At 42.4% G+C, this 12,103-nt stretch overlaps 1 protein-coding gene across 3 annotated transcripts in view; it reads right to left on the bottom strand.

The window, feature by feature from the left end:
- The window catches only part of CSNK1G2 (casein kinase 1 gamma 2), a 936,064-nt gene that overhangs the window by 361,557 nt on the left and 562,404 nt on the right, over positions 1-12,103 (bottom strand). For all 3 annotated transcript variants that reach the window (XM_044053978.1, XM_044053977.1, XM_044053976.1), the window contains exon 7: positions 6,888-6,973. In XM_044053978.1, coding sequence (XP_043909913.1) covers positions 6,888-6,973 — 86 coding nt within the window. The remainder of the gene's footprint in view (positions 1-6,887; positions 6,974-12,103) is intronic.

Genomic DNA, 12,103 nt, shown 5'->3' with positions numbered 1-12,103 from the left:
TGGGCCCACCATCGAAACTCATGTTGTAGGCAGGGAATTAAAGTTATGATTGTCTCCAGGCTGTGACAATGCCGAGTCCAAACACTTTTTAGATACTATTGTAGTTTCCTCATATGCAGTTTTGCATATGGAATTAGTAGAATGCAGGATGCCATGAAGCCCAGGGCCTACAGAATTTTTCTTGCAGGGAGCTGGGTTTTTGTTGCCATCATTTGAAAGTAATGAGTCAAGTTGCCTTTGTTTGTCTGGCGTGAGATAGGCCATCTGGGCAGTTGTATTTAAGCTTGCACCCAGGAATATTATCTCTTGAGAGGGCACTAGTTTTGATTTATTTTCATTTACTGTGTATCCTAGGCAAATTAGCAATCTTTTTACAAACGCCAGATGCTTTAGAAGAATGTTCTTGCTCTCTGCTTGAATAAGGCAGTCGTCCAAGTAGGGATATATTTGAATTCCTTTTTGTCTGCAAAATGCAATTACTGGTGCCAGGCATTTTGTGAAGACCCTGGGCGCAGTAGATAAGCCAAAGGGCAGTGCAGAGAATTGGTAATGCATTCAGCCTGCTATGAATCTGAGGGATCTTCTGCAAGACTGTCTGACTGGGACATGCGCGTATGCCTCCTTGAGGTCCAAAGTAACTAGCCAAGCCTTCTTGCCCAGCATGGGCGGACGTTGATGTAGTGTTAACATTTTGAATTTTGGAACATCCAGGAAAGTGTTTAGGATTGACACGTCCAGTATTGGTCTCCAGCTTTGTCCTTTCTGGGTACTAAGAAAAGTCTTGAGTAAAATCCTTGACCCTGTTCTTGCTGTGGAACGTTTTGAATAGCTCCCATGTCCATAAGAGCAGCAATCTGTTTTTGTGCCTCTGCCCACTGGTTTTGTGGCAGGTCTGTCATACCTTTTGGTTTTGGAAGCGTGTGGAAGTGGAACCTGTAACCCTGAGAAACAATTTTCAGCACCCATTAGTTCTGGGTGATCATGTGCCAATTTTTTGAGAAAAGTGCTAGCTTCCCCCCTAGGGGTGCTGTCAAAAGGTAAGTGCTTGGCATTTGCAGAGGGAAGTCATTGGGACCGTTTCCTATAAGGTTGTGATTTGTCTTCCCCTCCTTTGGGGGCTGAAGCACCCCATTGCTTAGGTTGGTAGGAGCCTTGGGGCTGAGAACTGCCTCTTGGGTGTCTGTATCTGCCTCTTTGTGGCCTGTTTGACACTGGAAAGGACTAATTTTTTGAAGGCCAGTTTCTGCTAAAACTAGGCGGTTGAACCAGTAAGAAATCTTTCACTGTCTGCATTGATTTTGCTTTATCCTCCATTTTAACACCTCTTCTGCCTTAACACCAAACAAAAGTATCATGCTGTAATGGAGCATCCAATAATTTTACTTTAACATGATCAGGTAAACTTTGTTCTTTCAACCAAGCATGCCTTCGAATAAGAGCCTAACTGCGGCTCTACAAGAAGCCTCTAATGAATCAAAACCACATTGCAGAGTATGCTTTCCCACTTGTTCAACTGCTGCATTTCCTTACTGTCAGGACCTTCTGTATTTGAAACCATTTTCTGTTTTAACAATGACATGAGGTACCGTTGGTATTTAAGCATGTGAAACTGACAGTTTAAAACTCTTACAGCTAAAGTAGCAGAAGTGGAAACTTTTTTCCCCCATCTGTCCAGAGCTCTGGAATCCCTATCTGAGGGGACAGGATTTTTAGCAGTGGAAGCCTTAACCCCTTTTGGACCCTGAGAAATTGTTTCTGGGTCTGCAGCAGGGATTTTGTAAAGAAATTTATGAGAGTCAGGGACTCTGTAGTACCTGTCTGGCTTGACTGGTGCAGGGGGTAAAGAATCAGGAGACAGACTGGATTAGTCAAAAACATAGTCAACAATATCAAGCACAGGGGGGATAGCCTGGGGCCTGTGCTGAGGCAATAAAAGGAAGTCTCTGAGCCTTTTCTTGGATTCTGAATAATCCTGGCTCTCCCAATGGAAATGCTCCCTCATGGTGTGCAGGGTTTCCCCAAAAGAATAATCCTCAGGCGGAGAGGCTGAAGGTATGGACTCTTCTGCATCAGAGTCCTCATAGGGAAGGAGAGAATATCCCTGATCAGAAGAGGAGTCACAGGAAATAGAAACCTGGTCAGAGGAATCATAATCAGTGTCTTGCCTAAGCCTTTTGTCAGGAGGGGGATGGGAACCCCTGATTAAAGTAATTAGGCCTTCGGCCATTTTAAGCATCTGTTTCTTTGGCATGGATGACTGTTCTGAAGAATACTGTACTTGTTTCCTTGTCTTTAATGGTGTTTTTGACTTTGCTTTTGCTGCTGTAGTGGGCTTAATTGTAAGCTGCGAAGGTCTGAAAACATCCTCAGAAGCCAATGCCTGCTCAGTGGCTCCAGACTCATCTGAGGGTATAGTTTCCGTAGGCCCAGTACCTTGAGTTTCCACAGGTCTCGGTGTCTCCACGTGGCTGTCGGTTATGGCCTGTGGCTCTGAGGTTTTGGTTGTCAGGGGCTGCGAAAGCGCCTCACTGAGAACTGGCGACTGCCCAAAAAGAGGCTTCGACGTCAGTTTTGGACCTCGGATGCCTGTCCTTTTCTTTGTCTTTGTGTTTTTTATAAATTCCGGTCATCGGATGTTCTGACGGCATTATGTAATTAAACCTTCAGCCAAAATAATGTAAAGCAAAATCAAACCGATGTTTAATAGTGTGTTTATTGAATCTAGCACAAAACCGACAACTAGTGACGTCGTGGTCAGGGACTAGGCAAGGAATACCGTAAGAGTGAAAGTCCTTATGAGGCATTTGCTTCCCACAAGAAATATAATTATTAACTTTTACTGACATTGGTCTGGAGCAAGAAAAAGTTTCCCCAACGTTATACTTAGCTTTATTGAAGACTTCGGTTCTGAAACTCAATTTTGAAAATCTCAGGAGTAGGCCGACCGGCACTTATGAACTGCTTTTGCTTCGGGCACCGCGTGGCAAGAAAGACTGAAGAAAATGGCTTTGGTTGCAACTTTTATAATCATGGCGCACTGACGTCTGGGAAGAGGCGACAGCAACAGATGCCGGACCAAGACTTTGGAACTCGGGTCGCCTGCCAGCAGGATAACCCTAGTGTAATGACTGCAACAGTGAAACACGATATATAAAAAATATAAAAATAAAAAACGTACAATAAGCTGGTTGCATAAGTGTGAACACCCTTAAACTAATACTCTGGTGAAGCACCTTTTGATTTAATTACAGCATTCAGTCTTCTTGGGTAGGAGTCTATCACATGGCACATATTGACTTGGCAATATTTGCCCACTCTTCCTTGCAAAAGCACTCCAGATCTGTCAGATTGCGAGGGCATCTCTTGTGTACAGCCCTCTTCAGTTTCTATTGGATTTAGGTCTGTGGTCTGGCTGGGCCATTCCAAAACTTTAATTTTTTTCTGGTGAAGCCATTCTTTTGTTGATTTGGATATATGCTTGGGGTCATTGTCGTGTTGAAAGGTGAAATTCCGCTTCATCTTCAGCTTACTATTAGACGCCTGAAGGTTTTGGGCTAAAAGTGACTAGTATTTGGAACTGTTCATAATTCCCTCTACCTTGACTAAAGCCCCAGTTCCAGATAAAGAAAAGCAACCCCAAAGCATGATACTGCCACCACCATGCTTCACTGTGGGGATTGGTGTTCTTTTGTTGATGGGAATTGTTGTTTTGTGCCACATGTACCTTTTGGAATTGTGGCCAGAAAATTCAAACTTGGTCTCATCAGACCATAACACATTTTCCCACATGCTTTTGGAAGACTTGATATATTGTTTTGCAAATTTTAGCCAGGCCTGGATATTTTTCTGTGTAAGAAAAGGCTTCCGATTTGCAAACCTACCACATTGTCCAGACATATGCAGAACATGGTAGATTGTTGTCACATGTAGTACACAATCAGTACTTGCCAGAAATCTGTTGTCACATATAGTACACAACCAGTACTTGCCAGAAATTCCTGCAGCTCATTCAGTGTTGCTGTAGGTCTCTTGGCAGCCTCCGTGACCAGTTTTCGTCTTTTTTCATCAATTTTGGAGGGACATCCAGTTCTTTGCAATGTTACTGTTGTCTCATATTTTCTCCACTTTTTGATGATTGTCTTCACTGTGTTCCATGGTATATCCAATGCTGTGGAAATTTTTTTGCACCCTTCTCCTGACTAATACCTTTCAACAATGAGATCCCTTTGATGCCTTGTAAGCTCTCTCTGTGCACCATGGCTTTTGCTGTAGCAGTCAACTGAGTAAATGTCAGGAAAATCCTACAAGGACAGCTGAACTATTTGTGGTTAATCAGAGTCTCGGATGGCAGGCGTACACTGAAGAAGACTGACTGCTGTAATTAAAACAAAAGGTGTTTCAACAAAGTATTAGTTTAATGGTGTGCACACTTATGCAACTAGCTTATTCTAGGTTTTTTATTGTTTATATTTTTTCCCCTAACAGATTTGTTTTTCTATTGAATTGTACAGGTTACATGTCACATTAAAGGTGGAAGTTTTGAAATTATGTATTGCAGTCTCATTTTTTTATATCACAAAAACCTGGTATTTTAGCAGGGGTATGCACACTTTTTATATCCACAGTACATGCTCTTTTTGTCCACTGCATAACAGTTTGAGGTGAACAGGTTCAGTTTAGTTTTATTAGGACTTTATATCAGTTGGGATTGCTGCAGCCATGAGTCAACAATCAGGAAGGTTTCTTGAGTTATAACTTGAACCTGAGGGATTGCTGCAGCAGACCATATTAGGAAAGAGGCATCTATACACTGCATTACAATGGACTGGTCAGCTACAGAATGTATGTTGTTTCTGAATACACTGTAATGGGTCTAGGACTAAGCCCTGTGGGAATCTTAAATGCCTAGAATACACACTAAGAATGTTTTCTACCATATGACATACTCAACGGAATGGCTGAGGTAGCTGCTGAAATGCTCAGTTATGGGACTGTGTAGTCCTAAGCCTAGAAATTACTAATTGGTGGGATACAGTGTCAAATGCTTTTGAAAGAGAAACTACCCTCATTCCTCTTTTGACTAAATGAATTTAGGAATATTAAAAGGGCTGTGATGGGAATGTACCATTTTGTACAACAGGAAATGAATTTATGAGGGGATACACTTTTCTAGATTTTCTGAAGATCAGGGAGAGAGAATACCAACAGGTATGCAATTAGATAGGTCTACTGAGGTGCCTCCTTAGTGAAGAGGGATGTAGGATTCTTTAATGGATACATATATATTTGTTAGAAGAGATAACGGGTATGTTAGAGACTAAGATCCTACTTTCAGGTACTCTGCCAGGATGCTGCTGGCTGCTAAAAGGTTTTTAGTTTAAGAAGAAATGTATTCACAATGCATGAAGAGATTTGTGCAACAATGGAATCCTTTGGATTGTTGCTTTTTGGAGATTAGTTTGTTTGGTAAGTTACTCATTTGGTAAGAGATACTGCAGCAGCTATGAACTGTTTGCTGAATTTATAAGCCACATTTCAGCTCAACTCATTTGAGTATGGGTTTGGTTGAGATTTTTCCCTTATTTCAGTTTATTTGTAAATGTTTAGAATGCTTTATTGGCTGTTTGAGGGTTTGTTATAGACCTGTTGGCATTTTTTGTCCATATATGAAATTTTGTGACATCTTAGTGTGAAGATCAGACTGGGTTTTGTCACATTGCCATTTTTCTCCACTTCTCATAAGATATGTTTTGCTGGATACCCAAAGTGCAGGAGTAGATCTCACTATCTGCATATTGGGACATGATGATTAAGTACATTCATATAAATTTGAGTTAAAATAGTTACCTGCATATCTTAATCATAATGTTTTTAGCAGGTTCCAGTTACAATATTTCAGTGTTTTTCAGAAAGGGTTCTCTACTGAATTTGCTTAATTTTTTTTTTACCATGTTGAGTTGTGTGTTATGGTGATTGTTACTGTGGTCTCTGCCAATGTAAACTTCAGCAGTGGTCAATAACCATTTGAAATGTCAGGACCTGCAAGAGCAAGCCCAAAAAATACAGAGACAATGTCTGAAAGATCGGATTTACATACACAAAGTCTGAGACACTATTTCTCAGGATACTCCCTGTTGTCCCAGGTATGGCAATCTCAGAGTTGGTATATATAAGTTAGGGGACACAGAGCGGCTTGCCCCCAGCACCCCCCTGCAAAATTAAGTTTAAAGGAGAAGAGCCATTTTCGAGATTCACTCTTCTGTATTTTCGGTCTTTTTTCGGCTTGTCAGCACTCAGCATTTCATGAGTCAACATTTCAGTAGGGAGCAGTAGTGGTCGCTTTCTCAGACAGAACACCTGCTTGGTTTATTCTTCCCTGGGTTGGTGGGTAACTGCCAGTCTAAGGATAGATTCCTTTTTGATTTGCTTAACTAGGAGGAATACTAGTTTAGCAGGACATGTACCAAACCTCACTGGGAAGCTTCCATCTCTCACACTGAGAAAATAAAAACACTACACTGAAGGAACATAATGGGTTGACCTATAGGTGTCACTAAAGGATGACAGTAAGTGGAAGAAACAGTTTTGCCTTTTATCCTTTTAAATATTTTCACTGACAGTACCACTGGAAAGACCAAAAACAGCATTAAATTGTGTAGAATGAATCAGTACAGACAACATGAACATTCTTCTATAATTTACCAAACATAACAGCTACAGAGTAGAAACAAATGTGACCAAAGTGTGCTTAGCGGGAAAAATGTGAATGCAATGTACAACTCTCTGAAAGTTTTAAAGAAAACAGCAGCAGTTAGTGCATCCAAGCACATATCTTGTTATGCAGCAATCAGAGACAGACATGCACACAAAATAACAGCAGGACATACCTTTAGACCTTGCCAAGGCAAACTTCCTCGTAAAAAGTACATGAACATATGCCCTAATGCTTCCAAGTCATCCCTCCGACTTTGCTCTGTAGAGACAAAAATAAGCCTTAGCAGTTTTTTTTAATAGCATGAAAAATGTGCCAGGGGTGTGTGCAACAATGTTTCTAATCTAAATCAGTTGCAATCCGAATGCAATAAATCAGGCCTGACCGTTTTAAGTTTGCAGAAAAAAAAATTGTATAACAGAAGTGGGTGTGCTTCACTAGGGCTTGATAAGAAATCAGAATCATCTACCAACACACCAGCAGTAGGATTTCAATCTAGGGTGGAGAGCTAAGAAATTTCAGATCTGTAGTAGGCAGATTTCATTTGTCTGCAACCTGTGGGTATCGGATCCGAGCCGGCAGTTCAAAAGCTTTAGGATCCGAGCTCCTAGCTCCTCCCTCTACCCATAACCCCTTGCCAAGCACTGACTGACCTCAGATTTCGTTTGCCGCGTTCGAGTAGCCAACGGATTTCACGAGCTCCTAGTAGCAAGCATTTCTCTTCAATATTTTGACAGGAAAATTTCCTTTTCTTTAAAAAAAAAAAAAAAAAAAAAATTAGTTAAGAGTGTGTGTTTAGGCTTTTCTTCGCCTCCCGGTCTCCTTTACGCTTACCCTCCACTGCCTCTAATGCAGAAACTTTTGCAGAAAGCCAACAGCTTGGAGAGCAAAATGATTCTCATTGCCCCGTTCTGGCCTCGTCAACCTTGGTTCCCTTTTGTGTGGTCTCAGAGTGAATCCTCCCTGGATTCTAGATCCGATCCCGGATCTCATCTCCCATCCTCAAGGGCTCCCAATTCCGAACCTTCACACCCTGAAATTGACAACCTGGCTGCTCCAGTTCCATCCCTGATAAGGACTCCCGGTATCTCGTCACCAGTGAAAGCCATCTTAGTGGCGGCCCATAAACCTTCCACTAGGAAGGTTTATCGAAGCAAATGGAAGAGGTTTTCTATTTGGGCAGAACATAATAACCTTGACCCCTTTTCTGCACCACGTTCAGCAGTACTGGACTTCTTGACAGACCTTTTTCAGCAAGGAGCAAGCTCTTCCACGGTAAAGGTACAGATGGCAGCTATTTCCCATTACCATGTGGGTCTTGACTCAACACCTCTCATGGCTGCAAAAATTTGCAAACCCTTCCTCAAAGGTGCATTTCTCTTGAGGACTCCGGTTAAGGAAGCTATACCACCTTGGGACTTATCTCTAGTCCTGCAGGCCCTAACCGCTCCCCTCTTTGAGCCTGCAGCCTCTGTGGATTTAAAATACCTTTCCTGGAAAACTGCCTTCTTAGTAGCCATTACATCAGCTAGAAGAGTTTCTGAACTCCAGGCTTTATGCGTCAAACCACCGTATCTTTCCTTTTTTCCGGATAGGGTTTTCCTCAGGACCAATCCTTCCTTTCTACCGAAGATTTCTTCAGAATCCAATATCAACCAATCGATTAACTTGCCAGTTTTTTTTCCCCAACTATAAAAACAAAGGAGAATATAAATTACATTCTTTAGATGTTCACAGGCAGCTGCGCTTCTATATTCACAGAACAGCTGGTCATAGGAAATCCGATCAACTGTTCGTCTCCTTTGCAAAATTCGCACTGGGTATGGCAGTCTCTAAGGTTACCATGTCGAAGTGGATTTCTAATTGTATCTTGCAGGCTTATGACACCTCAGGAAGACCAGCTCCTCAGAGAATTACAGCGCATTCTACCAGGGCAGTATCCACACGTCTGCTGCTTTTAAATCTAGAGTGCCATTAAATGATAACTGTGCAGCAGCCACTTGGACCTCATCTCATACTTTCATCTCGCATTATAAAGTGGATGTTGTTTCCAGAGGGACAGCATCCTTTGGCTCTGCGGTGCTCCGGAACATCCTTCCATGACGGCCGCCCAAGGTTTAGGTAGCTGGGGACTTTGTCCCACAGGTTGCAGACAAATGAAGTCTGCCTAATTCAGATTAAGAAGTTATGTACTCACCATAACGTTCCATCTGAGTAGGTGACTTCATTTGGATGCAACCATCCCCCCCTCCATCCCCCTGACCTTCTTAGCAATATTAGTCCTGGTTTCCCAGGAATCTTTTATACTAGTATTTACAGGGCAAACTCAATCTGAGGTCAGTCAGGGCTTGGCAGGGTTATGGGTAGAGGGAGGAGCTAGGAGCTCGGATCCTAAAGCTTTTGAACTGCCAGCTCAGATCCGATGTTGGATCCGATACCCACAGGTTGCATCCAAATGAAGTCACCTACTCAGATGGAATGTTACGGTAAGTACATAACTTCTTATTATTGTATATAAATGACTCAACTCTCTGCCAAGAATGCCCATGGAGCTACAATTTATCAATATCCAGAACCACCCTTTGGAATGCACAAATGATAAAATGTTAATTTGGTTTAAAATTAAAACCTTCATACATGCATTAAGAGTTTATCTCCCAGACTTCTGCTGTAGCAAGCAAGCTGCAGAACATGTTCTAAGAACAGAAATTAAGTCAACATACCGCACAATTAAAATACAATCATTACAAACAGTTGTCACAAGAAAACTGCAATGACTAAAAATAAATGACACCAATAGAAAAACCTATTATGTTTACCAAATTTGCCTGCATAACAGGGTCATACTGACTGCACAGATAGGGAACATGTCCACACTCAAAACAAGGAAAATCTGCTTGATGGTTAGACATCAACCTTAAATACCTCAGATCAGATTAACAGAACAATTCCAACAACAACTTCAGCTCATCAAAAGAAAGCCAGTTTGCACATTTACTCTAATCAAGGCTCAGATACCACTACACATGTGCTCTAATGGTGATGAACAAATTACAGGCCCAGCCATAACTTACCATACCTACTAATCTACGAAGAGAAGACCATCCTTGATGAGACAAAGTGCTGGGTTTATCCTTTCTATCAATCAGCAACTGGAATCCTTTACCAGAAACTTCCCATGTTTAGGGACAAATATGTATAACATATGCCCTCCCATTTGACCATGGTCACTAACAAGCACCCTCCTACAAACCAAAGCAAAAGAAGATCGGGCACTCCCATTGCAAACAGCTGAAGTTATGACTACACCTGCCTGACTTACTGGGAAATTCAACATCAGAGTCTAGTGTCAATGGTCTGTCAACCTGCAGAGACAGAAGGATGGATGGACAGACAAATGGTATTCCCTGACCTATTAGTGAGGTCATGGTTGTAGATCACCAGATATAATAAGAATGTAGCCACTGAATTTAACACAGACAACCATCCTTAGTGTGTACTGTGTTTGGGGTGAATCCCAAGCAGTAAAGCAAAGGCCAGCATACAAAGTGGAATTTGAGGAAATGCCTAGCCACAAAGCACTAAACATCAGAATCACAGTTGAGGACTGTAACACTTGGTAAAGAAGCAAAATATATCCAAAAGACCATGACAACCAAATCAAGGACAGATCGGGTATGCACTTGATGCAGCTGTTGCTAATGAGAAGCAAACTAGACAGCAGCAACAGCCAGTAAGCAAAATTGCCAGTAGCACCAAGCACACAGCAATTTCTCCTGCAAGGAGTGAGTTGAGTCGCAGCAGTGAACTTTCTACTTCCTGGGCAATGAAGATGCAGCATTAGTCTGACTAACCACTTAGACGAACACCCTAAGAGCGGCACCCGTTCAGGTAATGAGAAGCTGTCCACTCCTTCCAGTTTTTGGACCTCGAAAGGAGGAGAAAGAACCAGTCCAGGGAGGACTACTTTCTCAAGACAACTGGAAGGAAAAGTGAAACCTGACAAAACCCCAAATGAAACATGAAAGGACCCCACCCTAACAAGCATGAAGTACCAGAGTCTCTAGAAAGAGTTAAACATGCTAAGAAAGGAAATTAGCTCATTGATGAATTACCATGCCACAGGGCTAAGAAGAAAGCAGCCAAGTCTGTCAAACAGTGCCAAAGTCCTCTGTAGGGAAATGCTTGCCGAAACAAGACAGAAAATAATTCTCCTAGCAGGGTTGCCTAGCTAACGCAAGCTAGAACTCAAGCTTGCCATCCATCAGGAACCAAGGGCAGGAGGATGTCTAGAAACCTTAGCCACATCAATATTACTCCAGAACAAGCTGGCTGCCTGGAACTGATCAATCACTGCAAACTGAAACCTATCATTAAGGCTTCTCAGTTACTCAATACCCTTCCTGACCCAGGTTTCAAGTAGAAAGCCACCAGAATTCCACAAAAAGGACCTTGGCTAGATTACTTTGAAGCCAGAAATCACCAACAATACAGCTGGCGGGTGGGGATACCCATGGTCAGGCCCAGTGAGCAACCCTAAAATTCCAGGGCTAGACCATCAAATACATTCACATTCCTCATCCATCAAGTGGGGCCCAAGGTTGAGTATCAAATGTGCCCATGAATTCTACACAGAAAAACTTGGAATCAGCTGTAAGGACAGGAAACCCATAAACCAAAGGGGAAACATAACACAATACCTCTTTCACACCACTATACAGCAGGAGAAGAAAAATGCTACATCCAAGTAGTGAAAGAAACCCATTTTGAGAATGCTTCCCGGAGATGTTATGTCACCCTATAAAGTGGTATCACAGTGCTTAGCAGCAGGGTATCATTCATGATATTAAATGATGTGCTTAGCAGTAAGGTATCATCCGTGAGATTAAATGATGTGGGGTACAACCACAAAAGCAAAAGGGCTCCAGAAAAAGAAAAGGGGGCAGGTGTAAGCTACTTCATCCAGTAAACCACCTTCTGGACCACTATCCAATATCCCTCAGGGGAGGCTGTAGAAAACTTGTCTAGAGGACCAGAAGACCCAGAAGCCATATCCCTTAAAGTCAGAAGCAGCTTAGGGGCGCTCTGTCATCCTAACTTCCCACTATATGATGGCAGAAATGGGAGAAGGTGGAAAGGTAGACCGTGGACCCAGCTGAGCTTCACTGAATACCTCAAAGTCTGGCCTTAACACTTAACAAGGCACAAATGGGGCCAACCATTACCTCAATAACCAAAGCCAACCTGCAATGCAAGAATACCATGGCCACAGAAAGGGAAGCAACATTCATGTTGGCAGATGCAGTCTGGACTCAAAATTATATCCGGTCTGTGCCCAGGCTGCCAAGCTTGGGTAACTCTGACTTTCTGCAGAGGAAGGGGCAATTGGCT

This window comes from Protopterus annectens, chromosome 13.part0 (genome assembly GCF_019279795.1).
Source record: "Protopterus annectens isolate FY-2018-M chromosome 13.part0, PAN1.0, whole genome shotgun sequence".
In the NCBI taxonomy this organism is placed as follows: Eukaryota; Metazoa; Chordata; order Ceratodontiformes; family Protopteridae; genus Protopterus; species Protopterus annectens.
Note: the sequence above shows the minus strand (reverse complement) of the source record. Positions and strands in the feature narration are given on the sequence as shown.